Source organism: Lagopus leucura, unplaced genomic scaffold (genome assembly GCF_019238085.1).
Source record: "Lagopus leucura isolate 7727_CA_CO unplaced genomic scaffold, USGS_WTPT01 Super-Scaffold_100159, whole genome shotgun sequence".
In the NCBI taxonomy this organism is placed as follows: Eukaryota; Metazoa; Chordata; class Aves; order Galliformes; family Phasianidae; genus Lagopus; species Lagopus leucura.
The window spans coordinates 33,229,628-33,255,980 of NW_024962335.1; the positions used below are offsets into that span (position 1 = coordinate 33,229,628).

The 26,353-nt window shown below is 38.6% G+C and overlaps 2 protein-coding genes across 7 annotated transcripts in view; one reads left to right on the forward strand and one right to left on the reverse strand.

Annotated features, from left to right (window-relative positions):
- PPARA (peroxisome proliferator activated receptor alpha) overlaps window positions 1-9,500 on the forward strand; it is a 39,479-nt gene extending 29,979 nt beyond the window's left edge. For all 5 annotated transcript variants that reach the window (XM_042890407.1, XM_042890410.1, XM_042890408.1 and 2 more), the window contains 2 exons: window positions 324-771; window positions 2,296-9,500. In XM_042890407.1, the coding sequence (XP_042746341.1) occupies window positions 324-771; window positions 2,296-2,543 (696 nt within the window). In that variant the 3' untranslated portion in view covers window positions 2,544-9,500. The remainder of the gene's footprint in view (window positions 1-323; window positions 772-2,295) is intronic.
- A 1,457-nt stretch (window positions 9,501-10,957) lies between these two features.
- Window positions 10,958-25,505, reverse strand: CDPF1 (cysteine rich DPF motif domain containing 1). 2 transcript variants are annotated; one of them, XM_042890413.1, is made up of 5 exons: window positions 24,962-25,505; window positions 23,881-23,978; window positions 20,936-21,055; window positions 18,614-18,725; window positions 10,958-12,574 (listed from the first exon to the last, which is right to left on the reverse strand). In XM_042890413.1, the coding sequence occupies exons 1-5, from the start codon at window positions 24,974-24,976 to the stop codon at window positions 12,431-12,433; spliced, it is 489 nt and encodes a 162-aa protein (XP_042746347.1). In that variant the 5' UTR covers window positions 24,977-25,505; the 3' UTR covers window positions 10,958-12,430. The 2 variants fall into 2 exon arrangements, with proteins under 2 accessions (XP_042746347.1, XP_042746348.1); XM_042890414.1 differs by lacking the exon at window positions 23,881-23,978 and having other exon boundaries at window positions 24,962-25,448.
- Window positions 25,506-26,353: the final 848 nt, after the last annotated feature.

Genomic DNA, 26,353 nt, shown 5'->3' on the forward strand with positions numbered 1-26,353 from the left:
CTGGATGGCCTTCAGAGGTCCCTTCCAACTCTAAGGATTCTATGATCCTGTGTAAAAGTAGATTGAAGATACATCATACCTATTTACCTTTTGCTTTTTGCCTGGTTGTATGAAGAGCTGACTTGCTTGTAAACACTGCAGTTCATAGTTCTGGAATATGTGGTTTCTCTGTATGCAGAAATATGAAAGAACTCAAGGTTTATTGACAGTTTAAAAACAGATTATTATGAAAATTGAAAGGTTCACGCAAATCCAATTTCTTTAGCAAAGCAATGATTAATAGCTTGTATTTTATTGATGAATTAACAATGTTTTCTCTGTAGCCCTTTGTCATACATGATATGGATACCTTGTGCATGGCAGAGAAGACACTGGTAGCAAAATTGGTTGCCAATGGAATTCAGAACAAGGAAGCCGAAGTCCGAATCTTCCACTGCTGCCAGTGTACATCTGTAGAGACTGTCACAGAACTTACTGAATTTGCCAAATCTATCCCTGGCTTCTCCAATCTTGACTTGAATGATCAAGTGACGCTGTTGAAATACGGAGTTTATGAAGCCATCTTTGCCATGTTAGCATCTGTAATGAACAAAGATGGGATGCTGGTAGCCTATGGAAATGGTTTTATAACTCGAGAGTTCCTGAAAAGTCTGAGAAAGCCATTCTGTGATATAATGGAGCCAAAATTTGATTTTGCCATGAAATTCAATGCACTGGAACTGGATGATAGTGATATATCACTTTTTGTCGCTGCCATCATTTGCTGTGGAGGTAAGTGCTACATATTTATTCTTCAAGGCAGTAAAAATTAGAGAGGGGTCTAATTACTGTGTATTTTTAAAAGGGGTATGTAAAGAGTGTTGGTGTATTTTTGTTTGATGTTTGGGGATTATTATTTTTTAATGTTTAAGGAAGCAGTATTTGCATTTACACAATGGACTGAAAAGCAGTTTGTAATGAAATTGGAGACAGAGGGGTATGGTTTTGCTCCCTTTTGACTTGCTGATTGGATCACATAATGAATTCTGCACAAATGCACAGTGCTGTCGATGCACGTCCTATTTTCTGATTTTAAAATTGCAACTTATTTTCAAAACCCAACTTGATCAGCTAATTCCAAAAAGTAGTTTGTGATGCTTTAAAAAACAATTTCATAGTACCACGGAATGTGGCTTTGTTTTTATGCCCATTGTTTATGAGAGAAAGAACACAAATGTTATCCCTTCTTTCCTCGTGAAAGGGCTTACATACTTAAGGTTAAGTTCAAAACTATTCATAGGCGTTTTGAAAAAAGAAAATAAGAAGATCAAGACAGTTCCAATGGCATGGTTGCCTGCTTTTTTTTATATGCTGCCAAACTCGTAAGACATTCCACTGTTAATAGCAGCATCCTCAACAATTACAAGAAAGTCTGTAGACTTTCAAATGCTTCAAGTGCTAGTTTAGACAGTAAGTTCCCACCAAATCTTGAGTTACTTTTGCACACCATATTGATATTTTGAGTTTTCGAAAGTCAAGAGAGTTCTCTTCAGGCAAAATGGTATTTTTCTCTTTTCTTCTCCGTGGAAATAGCTGAAGTTTGCAAGAAACAAATTTAGCTTGTGACCTCATACTTCTCACAGATATGTTTGACCCAGAGAGTTATTAGGATAGTATAGATAGATATAGCATAGTATAGGATTGTAAGTAGCTGCAAGTGGGATCCAGTGCTGAAAAGTGTGAACCATCCTTAGTAGGCACTTCTCTACATCCTGTCAATAATTTATGCTATAGCAAGTTGTATGGGAACCAAGGGTGAAAGCCAGATATTTTGTATCTTGATTAGAGCTCCCAAACTGGAAAAAGTCTTTAGAAATAACCATGTGATTTTTAACTCTTGTCCTTACTGTTTGAATTATTTTATTGTGGCATGCAGATTATAGAACTGGATTCCTAGGCTGAATGCTTCTTTTAGTTTTGTGAGTGGAAGGGGTGGGTTTTGTTGGTTTTTGTTGTTGTTTTTTTTTTTTTTTTTTCCTTTAGCAGCACAGGTTGTATTTAGTACTATGAGCTTTCCTCAAACAACTGTGGGCACTGAAAATGCTTTGACCTGAGGGCTAAGACTGCATTTTTTTTAAAAGTTTACTTTAAGCCTGTTCCAAAACCTGTTGAAGTTGATGAGGTTATTGTCATTGCCCTCAAGTGTATAATATAAATTTATGCTAGTCTATGAAATATAGAATCCATAAGACAATAAAGAATACAATAAAGAATATTTCAAAAATTTTGACATGTATTCTTCTGTTTTGAGAACAGATCGTCCTGGTCTCGTAAATGTGGGACACATTGAAAAAATGCAGGAGAGCATTGTGCATGTACTGAAACTGCACTTGCAAACCAACCATCCTGATGATATCTTCCTCTTCCCAAAACTTCTCCAAAAAATGGCGGACCTCCGGCAGCTTGTCACAGAGCACGCTCAACTTGTGCAGATAATCAAGAAGACTGAATCTGATGCACATTTACACCCTTTACTGCAGGAAATCTACAGGGATATGTATTAAGGATTTTTAGTATTTTTTCCACGATATTTAAAGACAACAGCAATATTAATAATAGATGGGAGCAAAATCACTTGCTATCAGCTGTTCACTCAGTTCGGAGCGTGAAAAGTGTAAAAGCTAAGTAACTGGAGTGCTGCAGGTCTTTTGGTTTGAGGAGTTCTGTCTTCATTCGAATGAGTTCTGCAGAAAAATACTGATTGTAATGTTCATGAAGCGCCTTAAAGCAGTTCTTTTATTTGGAAATCTGAAGATTGCTAAAGAACATATATTTGTATAATAAATCAGAATGTTAAGTAACAGAAATGAGGAGAAAAAAGAAAAAAAAAAGTATTTCCTCTTGGCTTAGTCATTTTAGAGTTACAATAACAAATTCAGCAGATTCCTCCAGCTACAAGCACCGTCATAAAGGTGACGCGTTCTTGGCTAATGGAAATACTGAAGAACAACTAATATTTTTTGTTAGAGGCAATCAGTCTAGATTTATCAAATGATTGGGTATTACTGTACATACACATATACAAAATTTGAAAGACCTTTCTTGTGCCATTGCTTGAAATCCATGGAGCACACTACAGCTGCACATAGCATGGCATTGGTGTACTTTACAATTAGTGCACTGAAAAGACAATACTTTCAATAGATGAAATAAAATCCCAAGCATTAAAATAAACAATACAGCAGATAGTACTATTCAGGTTTTTCTGGAAGAGTAAAAGTGCTAAGTCATGGAACTGTTGTTTGGAAAGGAAAGGAAATGCAAAAATCTCCCTGAGGAAAAACGTGTCTAACCATGTGTAGCTTGGAAAACTTACAATAGCTCAAGATGCAGTCAGTTTTGACTTAAGAATACAACTTTGAATCAGCCAGAGTTCTGGACAGACAGAAAAATCTGATCCTAGTCGAGGGGGGAGAGTGGGGGAAGAATTTCAACTGTACAGCATTCTAGTGCAATGATAGCTTACTCTGAAGAAATGATTACATAGGAAAGGTACTTTCTTGTCCTGTATTTTGGCAGTATGGAGTTAATTGAACTTGTTTACTTTTCTGATGAGTACTTTTTTTTTTTTTTTTTTTTTTCCAATTCTTCACTCATATATTTCTAATCTTTGATAGACGTTGCCTATAGAAGTAATAGCTGGATTATTTTACCAAATTTTCTCCTTCTCATTAGAGCCATAGTAGATAAAGTGGCAAGAAAATAGAGCTTGTCAGTTGTCTGATGTTATGAAAGAGAGTACAACTGAGAGTAAGTTTATCATATACCCGAGTGTTTTACGATAGAACTTACTCTTGATTAAAAATAAGCTACAAGGAAACTGCTTGCCTATGGCATTTTGCAGGGTCCCTTATTGAGATTAATGCACAAAATGTGAAAGCAAGTGCTAGTTGCATACAAGGCACTGTGCTAGTTTTTTTTCTTGACATTTTTTAATCTGGTAATTTCAGTTTGTTATTTCTGTATTTTACTATCTGTTTCATAGCAAAGGCTTCAGGAGCCAGTCTTAACATTTTTGCAACAGTTAAGCTTTCAGTGCCACAGGATGACAAGTTCTCCTTGTTTTATTGTAGCTTGTTTGGAAACATTAGGATCTTAAACATTCTCTGAATTAAGATGGATGAAGTGAGAACATCATGTATTGGTGCTTATTTAGTTACATTTGTTTTTGCACAAGCCCACTGGCATGGCTAGGCACTGAATAAATTACTGGTTTAACAGCAATTTGATATTTACCTAGATGATGGCCATTAGCAGAAGTTTTAGTGTGAAATACTAAAGCATCAGCCTCAAATTTGGTGACCTTCTAGGGCAAGATAGAAGGATTAGGTCCACATGCGCAGAACTTCCTCCTTTGCATTCCCTGTCAGTTACCTTCTTCTCCCCACAGCTGGGATGAATAAGCATTATGTTACAGCTCCTTCGAACACTTCAGTAAGGGAAGGTTGTTGGCTTTACTGGGAAACAGTGGATGAGAAATGGGTTGTCTTGTGTCTTGCAACAGTAAGTACTATGCCCTCAGAAATAACAAGAAGATTTTATCAGTAATGCTGCTTAATTCTTCAAGTCAGCCTTGTCTCTCAAGGAAACGGTGGCTTTTGGGTATAAGATAGTCAGCACTGAGGTATTTGATAAGCAATATTGCTTAGTTAAGGAAGTAGCCAAAATCTCACAATGGCATATTAGCAATCTGTAAGCATTGCATCCATCCATAGGAAGTGCGCAGTGCTTAGCAGCGTGCAGCTGATGGTGGTGGAAATTCTAACGGTGGAAACTCTTAACAGCCAACTGGCTCAAGTTTGTCTTCTGAAGAAGCGTAAGCTGCATTTTCCCCCAAAGCACAGTCATGTGCAAAGTGCAAATTTGAAAGTTCTCTTCCATTACTTGCATGTACTGAAGTTTCTCAGAAAACAAACAAACAAACGAAAAGACAAAATCACTGTGGAGAAAACGTATTTTCTCCGTTATTGTTTCCAAAAATGGCTAATGCACTCAGCTGGAACTGAAAAGTTTCATTATAAATACTTAAGTTTGGCAAAATTATAAAGAATTTAAAACAACTTTGTATCTATATTAGAAGCCTCTTTGTAACAGGATCCCATTACTTTAGGAAATTAGGAAAGTGTGTTATTTGCATTTTTTTCTTACTTCAGGTGCGTTTTTTCTTAATAACAAAAGAAAATGCAAGCTTTTTTTTGAATAATCCCTTTGGACACCAGCATTCAATTTCTATTTTAAATTAAATTGCAGGCCTTTAAATGTATGGCAAGAATACATCTGTGAGTTACAGAAGTATAAACAAGATGATAATGTAGCTGAAAATTCCGGATAAATTCCACCATCTACAGGTTTGCACTGTGCATGTACCCACAGACTCCTTCTGTGGAGATATTCAGGACTTACCTGGACACTTTTCTATGCAACTTCCTATAGTGAACCTGCTTTAGCAGAGGAGGTTGGACTCTGATCTCCAGAGGTCTCATCCAACCCCAGTGATTCTGCAATTCTGTGCATTTCTGAAAGAATGAAACAGAGCAGACAGTTCACTTGTATAAGTGTGCAAAAGGAAGTTCTTAATTTAAACCTTATGCTTCTAAAAAGTTACATCAGAGACTTGTGTGGATGACTAAAGTAGATATTTGCCAATTAGATGTCAAAAGTACTCAATTTACGTTCATTTTCAAGAAGTTTGGAGTCTGACAAGTTTTAAGTATATTACTGAGGAGCTTTCAGCATCTCCACATCATAGAGATCATTTAATATTTTAAAATGTTCAATCTACGGAGGGAAATAAAGTTAGCTGATTTCAGGATAAAGATTTATTAAAGGCTTATTAATTTGCTATGAATAGTTTTGATCTGATTCTTATCTACGCTAGCTTATTTTAATATAATAGCACTGAAGACCAGGAGTGCCTAACTGTGGGAATGAGCTTACAACCAGAGGCAGCAGGTAGATAGGGATCCTAAGGAGCAGTGGTGCAATTTAGGATTTCAATAAACCATTCACTTTGGAGGGTCTTTTTGTTTCTTAGTTTTTGATTTATTGGTAAGCCTTAGGTACTTTAATAGCAGGGAAAAGAAAAAGCAAAAAAAAATAAGGGTTTGTTTCTAATAATTAGGAGTACTCATTTTCAAACTCTATTATATACTGTTTAAAGGTACTCTGTGTTCAGTTTGGTAGTGCACAGCTGTCTTTAAGAAAAAAAAAACAAAACAAAACAAAACATTGCATTGTACCTTATGTAAATTTCGGAAATCCACTTTTATTTAAAACACAAATTGACTGTCAATGGATAGGAATGTTCTCCATTTACAGAAATTGAATCTTTCTTGGCATTTAAAGAAGTGTTCTTCTTTTGTCATTTCCATGTGCCTTTGTGCTTTGGTTCTAGCCAGCTGCTAGAAAGCTGAAGTGTTGCCAAAGAGCATATTTTAGCTTTATTTCTGGCCTGCACAGATTTAGGAAATACCAGCAGTTGCACTAAGTCCGTTCTCATGAGAGAGCTAGCACAAGTTTGCAAATCAAAGAGCTTATAATAAGCATCCAAACATTTGTTTGTTTATTCAAACTGCTAAAGCTTTGGAGATTTATTCATCACGGGAGCTGGGTCACACACTGGTAAATTGAAACTTCCTCCTTATCTCTAATGGAAAGCCTGGACAACTTGAGCATCGTGTCAGACAAAGAAATCAGAGATTGTGCTGTAGCTGCTTCTACTGTGTCTGAAGAGGAACAATTTCAGCTCTGTCTCTCCTTAAAAGCGACCATGTTACTTAGTAGAAAATCTGCAACTGCCTTTAACAAATGCATTTGCAGCTGTCGGGTTTTTACTTAAGGATAAGTTCTTATAAAGAGTGGACCTTCACTGAAAACCCTGATCCCTTAAGTGTCAAGATGTGAGGGTTAGTATGGTATCTGGTACTTGCTTATATCTCAAGTGCTTTCTTGATAATGAGTTGCATATATATTTTTTTAATCTAGAGTTAATTAGCTCTGCTGTCCTCTTACTAGAGATTTAAATTATATGTGGGTTTGATCTGAGATATTGATCGTATGTACTATGGAATTTTTTAATGTAATGTAATACCATTTCTTCACGTTTTGATTTGTAAAATATCAGAATATAATTGCAAGGTATAAACTTTCACTAAATTATATTACAGAGGTACTTTAAGAAAAATATGTAAATTATTTAATTTAAATACTTGTTTCATACTTTATCTTGTGAAGCCTTTTGTACAGTGAGGAAAGATTTACTTTTATGGGTAAGGGTGGTGGGCCTTAAGTCAAAGGCAAGCATCTATTTATTCCTGCATGAGTTTTATTCCTATCATAAATTCTGCAACTTGTCACCGTTTGGCATTGACAGTTGGCACCAAATTGAAAATTGGATTTTCACACAGAATATAGACTTCCTTAAAGTAAGCCTGGGTTAGGATGAAATGTAACTTCTGGCTGCTTCTTTTCTGAATTCCTTAGGCAGCAATGGAAAAAAAACTTTAAAAGCTACCATCAAATGTGTCACTTTACACTGTAAATAGATCATATAAATGCATTGCTAACTAAATCCATCCTAGGGCAAAGGCATTCCTCTTCTGGTTTCCCTAACTTGCTTACAGTTTGTTTTTTTCTTTAAAGCTTCTTCAGCTTCTGAAGCCTTTTTTTCCCCTTAATCTTCTTGACTGATTGCATCAGTGTTATCTCATCAGATTCCGCCGAAGCCTTGTTTCAAAACAGAATTTCTACTGCAAGGACCTCAATTTCAGCTGGGCTGCCTGTGCCCCAGGGGTAGGCTACAGGCACAAGAGAGATTAATCTCCTTACAGGCTGGGCCTTAAGAATGAACTGGACTGCAAGAGCAGGCATAAGGTACTTAAAAGCCATTTTAAGTATTTTGGTATGTTTTCTCAGGTTGGATACACATGAGCTGTAATTGCTACTATGGAGGGGAAAAAAAGAAGAAGAAGAAGAAAAAAAAAAGCAGCACAATGCAAAAAGTTTTACGGCATTCTTCACCCCTGAAAGAGAAAAAAAAAATGGTGGCGGTAAATATTAGCCAACCAAAATAGTGGCACACGCTCCTCCTACTGCGTAGGAGTGCAGTATAAACATTCAAAATCTCTTTGGTGATGTGTAATGGGAATCGTAAGATTAGCAAAACTGCCGGGTGATTCATATGCAAGTTGCCACACAAAGAGCCATCCACATCCAGGCTTCCCTACCTCAGGCACATCTGCATGCCACAGGAAAGTTTTGCTGCCCGGTGTCGAAATTGCCTTCACGGAGACGCGGCGCCTTTGCCCCGTCGGTCCTGCAGCGCTCTTCGGAGCTGCTGGGGATGGAGCAGATCCGCTCATCTGCGCCGTTATGTCCCCGACAGTCACATAGAGAATGGGAAGAGGCTGCTTCAACGAAATCCCTCACCTCGCTCCCTGCACGGACAGCTCCCGTGGGGTGGCTGGCAGTGGGAGGCCGTGGCTTCCTCTCAGTGGCCACAGATATTTTCCTCTGGTTTTGGAAGTGGAAGAACATTTCCGGCTTCCTTAGTGACAACAAAGCTGATCTAAGTCTGAATAGTGCAGATTTTTAAAAAGAACCCCTCCTGTTGCTGTTTGACACTATCTGTGGTATCAACTTCTCAGATGAGCTGCATTTCATATCGCTCCTGATATTTCACTATACAATCACTCTGATTTTCTGTAGGAATGTAACAATTACGTCACAATGTTAGAACCCTTCATGGTGTGTTAAATTGTCTGTTATCTGCTACGACAGAAAAAAAGCACATTTTTGTTAGCATTGCCAAATCCTAGTCGGTAGAGCAAATAAGTGTTTAATTATGTCAAGATAATGATATTAAAGAAGAAAAAACAACAACAACAAAAACCCAAATCATTGTTTCCAGTCACTTTTTTTTTTTTTTAATTTATTTTTAGAGGAATTTTGGGGTGTGTTTTATTGCAAAGAGCTGGCATTTCTGGAAGGGAATAGTAAACCTGATTCCCATGGAATGTGTTTCTCAGTGAAATCCCACCCAGTGCCTCTGGGTTCCTGAGGGTCTTTCTGTCAGACCAAATGCAGACGGGATTTCCAGGAAAGAACAGCAGCCCTGGGCTCACAGGGTCTTATAGGAAAGACAAAGTCACTTACATGCATGAATGTAAAAGTTACATCTAGTGTAATGTGATGATGGCTTCTCAGATGTTACCGGCCTACCGAGATAGAATGAAAAAACTTGGAACTTTTTTACATTGTTTTTTTGTTTGTTTGTTTGTTTCCTTCTCCTTTAAAACATAAATGGTTGGATTCACTGTTTGTATAGAGACTGCTGGAAACCTCTGTGCTTTAAAAAGAAAAAAAAAAAAAGTTATCCTGCAAGATTGAATGTAAACACGATTAATTTGCAATACGTTTTTGCCTTAATGGTTTTAAAAAAAATAAAGTATTTTTAAAATGAACCTAATGACTTGTGCTGATCTTTCATTTCCAGAAAATAAGTCATGCTACTGTTGTGGTTTTGAGACTGGCAGAGTTGTTACACTCTGCTGGTGGCCTCTTGTACTTTATCCGAAGCAGCTGCCACATCTTACCTGAATCCCTTCCAATGACCATACATGCATCGATAGCTTTTAAGTACACTAAGATAGTTCTGCTCTGACCTCCTGTACAGCTTACGTCCTCACCTGGCAGCTTCTGTCAATGTGTGCAGAGTCAGAACCCGGGTGTGCAGGGCGGGTGGTGGTGATGTGCCTGCGCACCATGGCAGCCGTCACTCCTTCTGAGACAGCACCAGTGGCAGGAGTGCTCTTCTAGTTAATGAATAATTCAAACAAATTTGCCTTCATTTGATATCCAGGGCTCTGCTTCAGAAAGCACTCAGCTGCTCAACTTCACACCAGGGATAGTACTTCTACTAGTGACCAAGAGTGGATAAAGTGAGCTTTGGTAGGAATGGCTGCACTTACTGTGGGGGCTGGCAACAAATGTCTGTTTTTAAAAAGAAGTACTACATAAGCTTACTATATAACGTGTTGGTATTACAAGGGTTTTTTTAATGACAGAATACTATTTGAAGTATCTAGAACGTGTGGATGCTTGTAGATTAACTGTTAGGGATGTGTGCGTAACATACATATGCATTCTTTCCTTTGCAAACCCAGGGATTTATTGAAGTGGTAAAACAGTGCTGAAGGAAAATCACAGCAGAGTAAATAAACTTTTTTTTTTTTTTTCATCATCTGTGTGCTGGAGGATTGAGGGCCTCATTTTCAGCAGAAGAAAGTACTCAGAGAAGTTGATAAAACCCAACTGTAAAGGCTTTGTGCATCCTGTAAAGAAGGACTCACGGCTGCTCAGCTGTGGTAAGTTCAGGTATGATGACAGCATTCAATCTGTAAAATCACACATATACCAACACATTGTGATAGAGAGCATAATGCCCACGTTCAGTAGGAAATATTAGAATGCAGAATATGCAAGCAGTAACAGTCAGACACAGATAATAACTGTCATTACAGGAGGTCTCTAATCACAGGTGGGCCAGCTTTCCTTTCCTAGCACAAGGATCACAGATGACAGAAGGGCACACGGTAGGTTGAATTAGAGGAAAAACAGCTCAGAGAGCAGAGGTCCTTCCCAGCACCGTGTGGGTGCACCTCCCAGGCCTCAGGTATCTCACAGCCCAAAGGCACATTTTCATTCAGATGTGAACTGCACTCACCAGGCTTTTAAAACCTACCTTCAGGCTAAGAGTTAACATACAACCTGCTGCAAACATTGTGAAATAAAGAAAATAAAAACTTAGATAATGTTTTAGAAAGACATTTGCCTGTGTAAACATACCATAGGATCTTGTGTTAAGTAAGGAGGGGGGAGAAGCTGTGTGTAACATGAAACTGAAATTGAATAACACCAATTTTAAGCAAGATGCACATCACTTTATTTGAAAGAGTAACCTCTTATTACTGCAGGAAGGAATCTGAAATGTTGAGTTCTAACAAGTATTTTTTTAGGCAATTAAAGAGATCTATGCATTTCATTCTCAAGTGCAAGTAGAGCTTGAAAAAGGCTGTAATATATCCATGATTGCTCCTCTAGTAACTGCAAGAAATTCTACTCTCCAACAGCAGAAACCAATACATGAGGTTCAGTAAAAAACACAGTGAAAGATTCCAGGACATTAGAAAGTCTTAAATAACATAAAATAACTCATCAAAATTATGTTGATTTCTTCTAGCAGATACATTAGGAGGCTGATCCTCCTAAAAGTACTGCGTAAGTATAAAACAAATGATAAAGCTGAAAGAGTAGAGAAAAGGAGCAATGTTAACCGAGGCATTGATACTGGTTCTGAACCAGTGACCAAAAAAGCATGAATAAAAAATAAATAAAATATTTTTAATAATAAAATAAAAGCATGAATGCGGAGATTATGGAGCACTCTGGACATATCCTCAAGGTGTGTGACTGATTGACTATATTAGCATATAAATCTTCGTTGTAATTAAGGCAAAGTCAACACAGACATTCATGATGCCAATATACAGACTAAAGAAATTGCTTTTTCTCCTAGCAATTTTTTATATATATATTTTTTACTAAAACTATGTTTCTCAAATCCTGATTGTTCAATTGCCCGCTTCAGAAAATAATTGACTTCAGTAGCTGGATTTCCATATTAAACTAGACAAAGTAACCTCTTCTATCACTGTGCAGAGAAGGACTGGAAAGCTGAGTGCAAAGTGACTGCAGATTTGTATCCTTTAAAAATTATTATTTTAAAAAATTTAAATGTTGCCATTATAAAAGCATGTACTTTCTGTGATAGTACTGATACAGGAATTTTGAATTTAGATATTTCTGTGGCTATCTATGACGTTTTGTCCCACCAGTTTCATTTTGGACCTAAAAATAAAGCTCTGACTTCCTTCCTCACTGTAATCTTACCAAGCTAACAATGGCAGGTTAACAATTGCTACTTACATTCTTGGAGGTATAGTGAATTCAGTCAGATAAATCTCTCAGATTTTTCATAACACTGTAGGATTATCAAGAACCATACAAAACATTAAAACAGCAAATGGGAAACTGGGATACAGTTCCTATGCTTTAACGCTGTTCGGTTTTTTACTACATGCATTTGATCAGGCAACAAACAGGCCTTTCTGACATTCCTTCTGCTTTTCCAGCACCCTAAGGCCATTCTGCTGGTGCTGCAATTGCTGCACGGTGATGCTTGAAGCCAAGCCAGTGGGAAATGTGTAGCTGTGTTCTGTAGCAGTGAGTTAATGAAGGTCACTACTTCAAAAGGAGCAACATGATAGTCTTAAAAAGGAGAGAGGAGAAAGCTCAGCCGAAGAACTGTCTCTCTTTCTTGGTCTTTCAGTATTTATGTTCTTGAATCCATTTTTTTCTTAGACTTTGACTGGGGCTTCCTTTTATCCATATCTTCTTGTATTTCCAAAGGAAAAGCCTGTAAGTTTTCATTCACACAGGGGAGGCAGAACCTTTTAGTGTAGAACAGACTACATTCCTGTAAAGAAAACAGTATTAGCTGGATACACAAAATGGAACTGCTTAAGTTCCACTCTCATTAAACCACATTTATATGTAGAATCTTCATTCTGAATTAAATTATTCTTCTATATTAAAATACTCCAGCAATTTTGCTTCTTCTATTCAGTAATTCTAACATCTCTTACTTGAGGTACTGAGTGAAAAATAAAAACTGGACTGTAACAAAAGCTAACCAAATAAACAATTATTTTAAAGAACTAAAGAACAATTATTTTAAAGAGCTTCATCAGCTCAGTGCTAAACAGTTACCAATCTCCTTGCAGTTCGCATTTTCCTTCAAGAATCATTCCTCGTGTGATCACTAAATTATAAACAAGGTGTAATGGGTAAGCCAAGCTGCTGTTGCTGATGGATTATTCCTGAAGAGTTAAACAGGAATGAAGACATCAGACAGATCAGAACATCTTTCTGGGAGTAACAGATTCTGTGGGTTTCACCTAAACAGCAAAGTTCTCTATTGCTAAATCTTCATTTATCTTCCCAAGATTTCTCCCTGCTGGGAAGATCTTTCCACTTCCTGAACTGGCATTTGAGATCTGAAGTTTCAGAAAGCTCTTCTTGCCAATTTGGAGAATTGCAGAAGGGCAAAGTCAAGCACAAAGAATGTAGGTCAGAAACAGTAAGCCCTGAGACTTCAGTTGCATATTTTTCCACAACTACCTGAAAACTTGTCTTTGTAATTTGCATGTTTGCATAGTCCTAGGAGAATACTTAAAGTATATTATATGAATATCACAGAGATGTCAAGTAATCAGAATAGCTAACTGAATTTAATTCAGCTGAGACAATTCAACTGAGATTTCATCCTTTAACCAAGATTTCACCCATTAACCTTTTTTACCTTGAATAAACGTACTCGCTGATTAAAAACCAAAACCATGCATCGTACTAAAGGTTGACTGGACATCCCTTGCTGCAGTTACTGAAGGCAAAGTATTAGAATCTGTTGTGCTCAAAGACGTTTTCCTGCCCTTGAAATGGAATGGCTCTGTGATCTGACATAGTTCACATCTAATTTAGTTAAAGAGTGTTACAGACCCCATATTTATTTTCCACACAGTTAGCTCTAACCAGATGCTAGAATTATTGAATGGGAAGAAGGGAAATTGCTGGAATATTTGCAGTGCAGAGTTCAGACAACTGGAGGAGAAGCTTATTGAAGTGTTACTCTTTTGCCCTGCAGTGAGACTGAAGTTCTTGGTTCTCCAGGCGTGCTGATCACTAAATTCCAAACAGGATTTAATAAGTAAGCTAGAGCGGTGTTACTGATGGATTATTCTTGGGGATTTAAGCATGAATAAAGACATCAGTTCAGACGGATCAGGACATCTTTCCGGGTGCAGTAGATTTCAAGGGTTTTGCTATTCAGGCAAAGTTTTCCTCTTGCCACGATGGTTTGTGGCTGGCCTTTCTCTAAGAACTTGGTTTGGATACTTGTGCATTTCTGTTGTCACTTTTGTTTCCCTTGTCACTCACCTTCCGCACTTCAACAGTAGGTACCACTCGATTATATCAAAATTACAGTCTCCTTGCCTCTGTGTGACAAATTCTCTTCATCTATTGTCCTTTTCTGCACCAGTTGTCACGCTTTTTCACATTTAGAGTTGTGTGAGGCCCTCTGAAAAGCCCTCTGAAAAGCCCCCTGCATGGTCTCACAGCCTATTGTTTTTTGACCTTTGATATCCTTAATACATTAAGCTGCCAGTTAAAAAGGGAGGATTAGAGTGTAAGTTGGCCCTGCTATTGTTGCTTGTATTACAATATGGCACACAGCTCCCCAGGCCCTCAGGTTAACTTCATGGCTCCATAGGGATGGCCACTGCACCTAAGGATACTGCTCAGCAGTGGCAAAGGCAGGAGAGGCTTTTGCCCCACTCTGCAGATGAGAAACTCAGATGTTAAGACCAAGCTCCTCACAGACATACAGGTGCTCAATTTGCATTCTTTTAGCTGAAATGAGTTGACAGCTTCTGCTGATTTCTACTTATGGGGCTTACACCGAATCATGCCTATGAACCACACGCATCCGGATTGCGGGTACACACACCTTTACAGAATCACAGAATGGCCAGGGTTGGAAGGGACCACAAGGATCATGAATCTCCAACCCCCCTGTCACATGCAGGGCCACCAACCTCCACATTTAATGCTAGGCGAGGCTGCCCAGGGTCCCATCCAATCCAGCCTTGAACACCTCCAGGGACGGAGTCCTCAGACTCCTCTCTCAGTCACGGGATAACATAGCCTACCTGCTACAAATTACATTCATTGTGTATATCCAAGCCCTCCTTTGATCACTGTCCTGACAGGACTCCATCCTTAACTAGACAATTCTTTAACTCCTTAGTATGTTTTACCACAACCACAGTCAAGTCAGGAGGGGGCATTTTCATTCAGTTCAGGCAAAACTGAGCTGTCAAAGCTAACTGACAGAGTTTATTTCTCTTCTCACATGGATTGTGTCAAAAAATATAGATAACGACATTATTTTTAGCACACTTATGAAGGAAACCCTATGTAAAGGAAAGAGTCTGCCTAACCTTCTTCAGGACTGACCCTGCATGACTGAAAATTGAGTGGAAAGCAGTTGTAGTGTTATGTTTATCACTTAATACCTACAATCATGTCCAAGGTCACTGTCTACTCAGCTCCTGCTACAGTGAGCAGTAACAGATGAAAATTGCTCCCTTTCATCATTTCTTCTTTAAAAGTAGCTTCTTATAAGTGTTTAAAACCTATTTTTAGTAAGTGTTGCAATAAAAGGAAATGCCTGCTTTAAATGACTAACTTGATCACATTACATCATTTCCTCTCCCCTTTAATGAAAAAGAAACAGGAAAAAGGAACTAAGTCTTTCTAAAGACTTTAAAAATATTTTTATTATCCTACTTTTTGCAGTGTTTTGGTGTTTTTTTTGGCATGTTTTAAAACAATCATTAGAATTACTTCCATTTGTACCAAACTTATTTATCAATAATGTGCTAAAGACTGGTTCAGTAGAGTGAGTACAATGTAAGTTGACTGTAAAATAACTTAGTGAGACTTTAGAGACTATCTGAAGACGTGAGTTTATGAACATCGTATCGAACATAAATCTTGACTTCCCCTGGCACAGCAGCTGTAAAGACACTTCCACTAGTGCAGGGTGTCTCAAAAAAAGCCTAAAATCTCATTCTAAGATACAAAAGCTAGCAAATTAAATCCAATCCCTTTGCTAAACCTAGGATCAGACAAGTCTTTATTTTTACTACGCGTTAGTCTAGTACTATATTTTAAGTTAACAGAGAAATGTTAACTCAACCTGTCACAGACAGCTTTCCACCATATTGCTCCAGCCTCTTTGCCAACGAGGACCAAGAAAATATGATTTTCTTACTTTCAATTCCTATGTTATAACATCATGGAAACAGCATAAGGCTCAGTTGATGTAGTTGGGTCAAGCAATAGCAGGAACCAGAAACAACCCACAGAGATATTATCCTAACTATAGCTCTCTCTATTGCCTTGGATAAATTTTTACCTCTCTACACTCTAATCTTCCCTACATGAAAGAGAAATAGTATGTATTTACCTACTTTGGTGTGGGTGTTTAAAGCAGTAATTATCATTTCTGCAGATCTCTTTCAATGTTACCTAAGCAGCATTGCTAAATAGATTTGGAAACCATAGTTATATGCATGATTCACTATCTGGCCTGGCCAGTTTGGTAAGGAATTTATTTTCAATAATTTATGATTATGATTTTGCTTTGAGTGATACCATTAGGGGAATAATGAAGTCTCAGGTAACAAAAAGTAAATGCCTGACATATTTACACAACAGCTAAAATAGACACAAGAAGTGTTAAAAGATACAAGAAGTTTTAAAAGAGGCTTTTACTATTCATTGCTAATGTCTTCTATGCTGTCACACTCTAGATTATCTGAAACTGTTATTAAACATTTTAAAATAAAAAAACACACCCACATGCAGAAGAGGAAGACTGCATGGCAGGACACTGAGAGGCTGTACCTCAATATTTCTGATAGATTTGATTGCCACACTTGAAAATATCTGTTGAATCCTTCATAAGTTCAACACACTTGAATTGTGAATGCAAATAGCAAAAAGAGCTCAAGTTTGCCCAAAGTGTGCCTGAGTTACTAATCCTGTGCAATTACATAGGAGGGGTAAACCTGACTTGTTAGGGCAAGAATCAAGCTCATTACCCCTAACTATGTGATCTGCACTTGCCCATATGCTTGCTATTACTTTGGCTGTTTGTGTGTGAGTGAGGCAACCACCAGCCCAGACAGGGACATTCACTGCCACAAGGAAGACCTTGCTCACATGTCAGCTTTACCTCCACACTGTGTACATGCACACAACTGCCTTAAGCTACTTGTCTCCAGAAACTTGAGTTCAGCACTCGGGCTTCATCTGATTCCCATAGGAATTCTCAGGTAGTTCTAAAAAGAAAAACAAATCCCAGTTGCAAATGCTAATCTGATCTTTTTGTGATTTTCTTTCATTGACATGACAGAAGAGACTTCAGAAATGGTACACAAACATAATCAGGAGAAAAGTGCTAATTTCACACTCCTCTTAGAGCAGTGTAATAAATTCATGCTCAGTAATAATTCCCTGCAAATCAGAATAACGCTTAAACTTGTCCAAGAGTCTCAGCTGTGTTTCTCCCTCCAAATTCTGTGAACATAATTTGACCTTTATTTTTAAACTCAGAAGAATTTCCTCAGTTCCAACACCTAAATTGTCTGGCATTGGCATATGAGCTGTCTCAGCTGCCCATATTATCTCACTTCCTGCTCTGAGTATGCCAACAGCATTGCTCTGTCCTACCAAAAAATGGCCACCAAACATGAGAAAAAAATTCCACACCTTTACGAAGTGCATGTCTTTCATTTTTTTCTTTTCATTTGGCTGTTTGTTTTTAAACTCATACTACTAGCTACTTTTGGAAAGAGTCATGTCTCTGAAGCTAGTCCCTACAAAGAGCAAACAAAGAAAGGGCTGAAAAGGCTGAATTTGAAAACTGCTAAAGCTGACACTTAAGATTAAGGTGTGCTCAGATACATGCCATTAGCTGCACTCCAGATTTAAGCACACTGATCTGAGATAAGGAATGACCACTTTGAAAGAAAGGCCAGGATTTGGCTGCTCTCAGGGCAGTGGCATCTGGTTGAACAAATACATGCTGTAGTCCATTTAAATGATCAGGTGACATTGCCTCCTGGGCTGACTCATCCATGCATCCTGACCACTCCATGAGTTCCAAGTCTCTTTCAGACACAAAACTGACACGCTGAGGGAAAGGAGTAGAACCTGACTTTTCTCATTAATTGTACTGCCTTAAAGAAGCACAGTACAGCCTCCAGACAGTGATAACTGTGTAATAACTGTCTTCATTTTTGCTTTGAACTCACAGCAAACAAAGGGACCAGCCCAGCACCAAGGAGAAGTTATTAAGACAACTGAAATTTTATACCACTTTTCTGGACTGCGATCAGATTTCATAGCTTAAAGTTGGTGCTGGCTGCTATTCAAATTCGTTCTTCTTTAGAGAGCTATCACAGCACTGCACAACTCTCCTCTCTGTTTAATTTCTACATGAGCTCTTGCAAATACAACGGTGAGCTTGCGTTGCAGATGCAAACCTATGGTTGTTCATATCCTCTGTACAGGAAAAATCTACCACTGTTACAATACTATAAGAAGAAACCTAAAGATCTTGAAGTAGTATGTGAACTCCCCTGCATTTGCACGTGCTGAGAAATTAGAAAAGAGTCTTCACTACGTTTGAGAGGATGGAGTGTGCTCCTCAGTAAATAGCACATAAAGTTGCTGATTGTTTCCATTTATTAGCTTTACCACAGGGTAATCAACAACAACATGCAGTTAGCCAGTCTTAAAAATAAGATGTTTGGGTTTTTGATGTGTGGTCCTGGACTGGAACAAAAAGAAATGACTGAAGAAGTTTGTTTTGTTTGTTACTTACTGCACCAACACACACACTTCTTCTACACAAACTGCACAGAGACCCAAGGATGAGGAATTTCTCTTTGTCGGGGGTGAAAGGGTCCTTCATGACATAACTGTCTTCCAAAATCCTGTAAGAGAATAATTTCAGACTTTTAAAGGTAAATCTCACAGTATGGGAAGGGTTCAAACAGGGTAATTGGGGAGGCTGAAAGGGTGGCAGTCTTCCCTCTGGTGTTGCATGATGCAATGCAGCAGCTATGCAGCTCCCTTCTTCAAAACCAGCATTGTGACTGCTTGCTGCCAACAATACTCCACTATCTAGCTTTCAAGATTAGGGCAATTGATGATAATCTCAACATTGTCTTATTAGGCATTTTTTCAGTGCTTTGCTTTCAAGTATTCCTTACGGTCTGCTTTCATGACAGGCACTCTTTCACACAGCCAGTTTTAGTACTTTCTCAAGTTATTACCTCAACTGCACAACTTTAAGTAGGATTTCTCTTCCAAAGCTGCATACACCAAATATAAAATAAAAAGAGCCTGCTCTTAATTATGTCCATGCTGTAAAGCTATAGTTCTCACCACTTGCAAGCAGGAGCTGATAGCACAAAGCATTACAATGATCCAATATATTCTTCCTTTGTGTCAGAGACTGTAGTTTTCAGAGAGTACATTTGTTAATAATTTGCATCAGAGAAACATTTATTAATAATTTGCATTTATTAATAAATTGGCAACCTGCTTGGGGAAGATAAAGCCTTATTCTTCCTGGGAGCTCTAGGCAAAACAGTGCAGAAGTCAGTTTGGTGTCTGTCTGCACAGGGCACCCTGCAAGGCTGGCTTATTTCTGCATATAAATCAATCTTGAATTCTGTAGTAATATGGAGTATAATACATATTTAAAAGATACTGTTAATTCATACTATCATCTTTTAATTGACTGCATATAGACACATGTATGTACATGAGCATCTGTAGGTGCATTCCTTTTTCCCCCTCGCTCATAAAGAGGCATGGCTTACGCCTTTCACCCTTTCATTGTTAGCAAGAAGCAGGCATCTTTACATGGCAGATCAACTCCTTAACAAGTCTTCCAGTGTTTAAACACTGGATTATCTTTGCAAAGCTTCCTTTGCAAGATTTTTAAGCTTGATGTAGTCATCATCAGCATAGATTCCGGGCCATTGTACAAACATTGTTTGGCATATAGTTCCTGCATTTAGAACTAGTGAGTAGACAAGAAAATAAATCACTAAAGACAGTACGCAAAGCTATTTTTTAGGCACATACAGAAGTGTTATGCTACATCGTTATTCTTTTGCTGTTTGAATCTCAACAATTCAATTACAGTCTAGATGTTAAAACCAAGCTTGGATAACCTAGCATTAAGATTTACACTCAGCTTTAATCCAGACTCTTTACAAAAGTATGTGATCAAAGGAGGTCCATTCCTCTTCTGAGTGGACAAAGGAAAAATTAATAGCACTGTGGGATTTGGAATGATAAAAATACAGCTGTCTAAGGAAAACAAATCTAATCTCAGCTGAAGTAGGTGGCAATCAACAGCTGCCTCAACTTTATAAGAAACAGAGTGGTCTTAGAAGGGTGAAACACAGAGTATACACCTGATTTCCTGTTCATTCCTGAATATGTTTGCCTGATGGATTTGTTAACCAGGATGACCTCAAAAGAACTGCTCACACATTTAAAGCTAAGTGCTTTGTTTTGTGGTAAATATGATGTCTGCAGACAAAGCACTAATTTCATTGTTTCTGGTCAAACTATCCCTGCTTGGCAGACAGAAAAGGCTTAAGTCTTCTAAAAAGTAAATATGTACTAAATTGCCACACACTTTAATGCCCAAAAACTGTCTAGTGCCAAAAAAGCACTGCTGTTCAAAACTCCACATGTCAAACAGTTCTTAAAAAGTGTATTTACCATACATACGAGATTCATGCTGTGTTTACGTGCTGCCCAGCTGACAGAGCTGTGAGGTATAGGCTATTCCCAGAAAGGTTGTGCTGATAGTCAATACTATTCTAGTAAGAAAATTATGGTAAATTGTAGGGTGGCCACTAAGTTAGGAAATATGCAAAATACAAGTCTGTCCACAGTACTGAAGCAGGATAGGAAAGCTGATTTTTGTTTTCGCTATCAACATTGACACTTGAAAAAATTTCTTTCCTGCGTAAAAAGAAAATCACTATGTACCAAACCTAAGATTCATGGTCAATATGGCACATAACTGGGTTAAATCAGCAAACATTATTCTGCAGCACAAGGTTTCCAATGCCGAGAGCATAAATGAAGTCTGTAAAACATGAAAAACTATACTTACACAATAGAGTGTGTGTTGGGTGGCTTCTGCCCATAGTATGTGTATGGAGCTGTTAAGCCACATAGCTGACACTTGAACTCTCCTGTAGGCGCAGGTTCTTTGGGAGAATCCATCTTTAAGCTATTAACAAAAAAAGCAAAAATATTTTAGCTCCAAAATGCAGTTATGGGAGCATGCCTGCAAGAAGATTAAAGCATGAAACATCCAGCACTGCAAACTAAATTCCAATGGAAAACTGGCTACTGCAAATCTTAACTAGTAAACATTTTCTCCCAAAACAAGTTATTTTCCCATGTCCCAGTTAAGTTTCCAAATTTCTTAGATAGGAGTCTAAAAAGAAAAATTTGCCTACTAATTTAGAACCTGATCCATGAAAGAGTTTAGGTAGCAAGGTATACGACTGAGTCCTATGCTCCTTTAGTGCCTCTCAGGCCATGACCTTCCATAGGCTGTGCAGAATCCCAGTTCAGTTCTGCAATGCTCATCTCATCCCATCAACTACAAATGGAGTCTTTGAAAAGGCTTGGGACCTCCACTGATGAGGCAGGTATGAGAAAGGTGCGTGCTGCAAAGATTTACTGTGCCTTTTTTCCTTGCATCTGGTTCACCTCCTCATAGTTTTGGGATCTTAATACTGACTCCCTGTTCTTATCTGGCTCCTTATGGAAACAAGGCTAATGTAATCATGCCTTGTGTAGAGAGAGTGTTGGCCCATTCAAACCACAGGAAGGAGGAGCGGGTCCCATCAAAAACGTTTATGTTCTACACCTTTTAAGAAAACTGGCAGAAAAGGGAAAGGAGACTGTTTTATCTTTACTCAGAATACCTGTGTATTTCTAATAATGAGAGAACCTGCATACAGGAAAGCTATTGTCCATCTTTCTGAAAGGCTTCAGTCACCCGTTACAAAGACATAGCTATCAACTCCAAGACAGAAAATAAAATGTGGTGTGCTCCGTCAGCTCCAGTGCTTACAATACTATTTGTTTAAACTTTTGGCCATGGATTTCCATTTGGGAGCTTATTCTACACTGGTATCACTTTACTTGAGAGTCACAAGCTGCAGTTTTCAAAAAGCACAGTGCAGCAAGTATTCTTTCAGGACTGATTTTTATGTGTAGGCATGATCAGATCAAACACAGCTAACAACATGCGTGCCCAAAACTTGCCTCAGTCTACGAATATAATGTAATCACTTGTTTACAGTTCAGGAATCCTTGCTCACCTGCACCATTTTCCTGAATGGACACTTTTACTCTGCAGCTGGCAAGACAACTTGAACTTTTAATTAAAGTCTTCCCACTTTGCACGGCATGCAGTTTTCATCTGTAAACGTGTCAGCTTTTTTAAGTGAACCAGAGCTGGCATCAAGTAGTTCAGAAGGTGGACACTAGGAACTCAGATTTGGAAAGTATGTCAGCTGTCATCCAGCTCCCTTCTGCCAAAGGACAGCAGGTCATCCCCTACTCTCTTAGCTTGCCATCTGCACCCTTCCCCTGCAGAGCTGATTCAATTCACTAAGGCCATGTCTCTGTTTCAGCTGAGGATAGGGGTATGCTTTGGAAACTAATTGTGTAACTGTCTCCGCTTACCACGCTTGGTTGGCATCATGGAGCAGTCTGAAAGCCCACAAGCCAGAGTTTCCGATAAAACTCAACTGAAAGATGTTCCAGAAGCATATTAAGTATCTTAATACACTCCAATCCGAATGTCCAACTAAAGGGCATTCAGTCTACAGGATAGGACTACAGAGAGTCGGAAATACCCTGATGCATGCAGAGTGGGGATCCAGTAGCTGGCATCATGGGTTCATGGCTTTGCTCTTTTTGCATCATACTATTTACTACTAGCTACCTATGTAGTCAAAAGAACTACTTTTTTTTTTTTTTTTTTTTCCCTTATTGCTTTTGTGAGCTAAACTGGCTTGCAGAGGAATCCAACAAGTGCTAACAGCAGTAGATGGTAAGAAGCAAACCACAGAGCTAGAAAGGGAGGGCTGAGATGAGGGACGTGGATTTTCCCTTTTCAGTGACAGTAAGCTGCTATTTCTGCTCACCCTGTGTGGTGAAACTGAATCCTTAGAGACACATGGCACTAAGGGGAATTGCGGGCAAGGTGAAGCAGGGCTGTGACTACTTGACAGCTAATATTCCAGAAGAACAAGGAGCCCCAAGATCCTCAAATGGTTACAAGGCCTCATTGACAGACATTCAGTCCATAAATTCGTGCTCTGTTACACTGTGAAATTTAACTTTGGGAATAATCACCCTTACCATTTAATTCCTGCAACCACCACCAATTCCTGGCATTTCAGGGGTACGAGTTCTTCAAACGTAACACAAATGGGTCTGGGTACTGATTTAATAAATAAATGCAACTCTTAAATACCTTAGGCAACTACATTTTCTGGAAAGTGATGTAAACCTTGGATATTATGCATTTTACCTTGCCCACAGGGATGTGGAGGAAATTTAATTAACTGAAGTGCTTTCAGATTTTCCAGTTAGATATAAAGCACATATGTGCTATATATTTCTCCCTGAATATTAAAATCTGGATTCTTCAAACTATACACAAACTCAAGTAAGAAGTCTGCTTTTTGAATCTCGCATTTTAGGTTTAACATATAAGACCCCCCAAACACACTGGAAGTTAGCAGTTGGTAGCAATACCAAGACACTCACCTGTCTGAATGAAATTCAGTCTAGGAAACTGCATGCAATTTTCAGTCATCTTTTTTTTTTTTTTTTTTAAACCAGGGGAAATAATTAACCCCATAGGGTATGGAAAGTCACTTGAATTAAAATAGACAACATAATCACAGTGATCCTTTCATTAAAACAAAGCAAAACACCAATTTAAATACAAAAAACAAACAAACAAACAAACAAACAAACAAAAACCAATGTAAAACAAAGATATTTATGGCAGTGGGGATCACACACTTTGGAATGAATGTGTCCTTATTCCAAGTCAGACCAACAGCCCAGGCTTCAGAGATGAAGTGTATTGGATACAGGGACACCAGCTCTCTTATAAACCTCTGGAATGTAGAACAGAATCTGTTCACCGACTACCACTGGGAAGGAATGATATCTACGTACAAACAGATTTTTGGCTATGCCAGTTGAAAAACATATGATCCTGCCTGCAAGGCACGGGTGAACTCACAATGCTTTCCATTTTAATCCAGGCTTATACGTCACTAGATCAGCTGTACCAAGTTTTACTTCATTGGAAACAGCATTTGTTCCAAGAGCTTGTCTACACAGTAGCATTTAGGAAAGTTAGCTGACAGTGCAAAGTTCACACACGTACAGATTTCAGGACCAATGCTCCCATTCATAAGTAAAGTCTGTTACATAAAAAAGCAAGGTTGTCATCCTTCTGCAAAAAAAAATGTAATGACAGGTGTAATAAACTTCTAGTTTATGCATGTGCTTCACACCTTCAGTCTAAACCACCAAACACATGCATCCTACTCTCACACAAAACTTCTAGTACTTCCAAAAAGCTCATCTGCAACTAAAGAACCTTATTTTCATCTCAGATAACAAAGGCACATAAGCATTTCTGGGATAGACAGACGATCACAGACTCCAAGCTCATTGCTTTGGTTTTATACACAATCTTAGCAAGATGTCCAATACGAAAACTACAACAAAGTATCTGCCTCTCCTCCAAGCAGGTGTACAAAGTAAGTGAGGACTAGTTCCTCTCCAGCATACCAACTACAGGATGAAGGATCTCTGGAGGAAGTTAAAAGCCAAAGAGATTAATCTTTTTACCACAATGACAGGCAAATCTGTGACCCTGAGCAACTCAAATCATCAGCAGTACTAACATTGGGCATTTCTCTTTTCTCTGGCACCTTTCTCTTTCTCTTTTAAGCTCCACACCCTAGTAACATGCCAAATGTTCTGGGTGGGATGTAATGAAGAAATCTTTAAGAACACCTTGTTTAGAACTAAATTCTGCATTTGTCATCTTGGCTGTAAGCCCCAAGGCACTTTAACACATACTTACTTTAAGCACATGCATAGTTCTTCTGTAAAGAACAGTTCTGCTACCCACAGGTTTGATTACGAAGCAAACACTGAACAAGCATGCTCAGCAGAAACCTGCCAAGTCAAGCCCAGAATGCTGCAGGACAGATGTGAGGTTGGCCCACGTGTCATGGTGAAAGGCAAAGCACAGACTTGAATGTCATGTTGAAGAAATAACTGCATTAAAAGAAAGGAGCAAGTTAGATAGCATTGCTCTGAAAGTGTTTCTCCATGCTGTGACTGATACATGATACGGATGGAGGAAATGGCTTTCAGTGCAGTTCTCTAGGGACTCCTAAAAACTTCAGGGTTGTTCTGCTTGGAGCATTCTGCTAACAGGTCTGGAAGGCATGCCAGAAATAATAAATCACCACTAAACTGTCAGGGTCAGTGGCAAAGCAGTGACACAGATAAGTAATCTGATTTTCTCCGCTTGGAACCTTGTTAGTACAAGTCTTAACAATGTATAGGTTAAAGCCCCTCTTAATATTACACAAGACTCGTGTATTTCTAAACTACCAATAAACTAAAGAAACTATACAAGAAACAACCTGCTTACAAACAGATAGACTTTGATTTGAAAGAGCATCAGATAAAACCAACACTGACACACCTTTAATCCTCTCCAATTACAGCCATTTCTTTCTCCTGCCAAGATATTCCTGCTCTATTCAGTGATCATGATGATTACACATTAAAATATTCACAGCTTGATTCTCTGTGGAAAGAAATGCTCTTTATTGGAAGGCTAGGAGCATAGCCTAGTAAACATCAAGTTATTCTGCAGTATTTGGTGTGGAATAAGTTTAAACACACTTCAACATCAGGAACGTACTCACCACTTTCAGAAAAAGAATCCACTGCCTCACTACTCAGCTAGTAAATAAAATAGCAGAACCTTCCTCCGGCTCACTAATCCCAGATGAGCAGCTCTCTCTCCCTCCAATTTCTTTGTGCTACTGCCCTGAAGGCACACTTAGGTCTCTTGCTGGCCTGCCTCCCTGCTCTTTCTTTGAGCTGACTTACCTTGGATTCACTGCAAAGAATTAGTCTAGAAATGCAGTTTAGCTAAGTGTGGCCATTCGGAACTTTTATCTTTATTACCTTGCACAAAGATCACTTGACTGAATTAAACTTGACTTGTTGCAGCAACTTCTCACTTCAGCTGGGTGCTGGTATTGCTCTCTCTGCTCAGAAGGAACTGAGATCACAGCAGGACACAGGCTTCCCTCAAGGTACAGGTCACATAGCAGGCCCCAAGTGCTGCTTTTTAATGACAACTAGTGGGAGTCCCCATGGCAGCAGGACAAACAGCCCTGCCAGGGGTTATCCCATGGGGCCAGCCCTGGAGGCGGACGCAGAAGAGAAAGTG

Bases quoted from the DNA above. Each gene is read 5' to 3' on its own strand.
- CDPF1 (XM_042890413.1), bottom strand. The intron at 21,056-23,880 runs GTGTGTGATCCC...TTTTGTTAATAG, and splicing joins AAGGACACATTCATTCCAAA to CTTAAAGATGGATTCTCCCA. The intron at 18,726-20,935 runs GTAAGTATAGTT...ATTCTCTTACAG, and splicing joins CCCAACACACACTCTATTGT to GATTTTGGAAGACAGTTATG.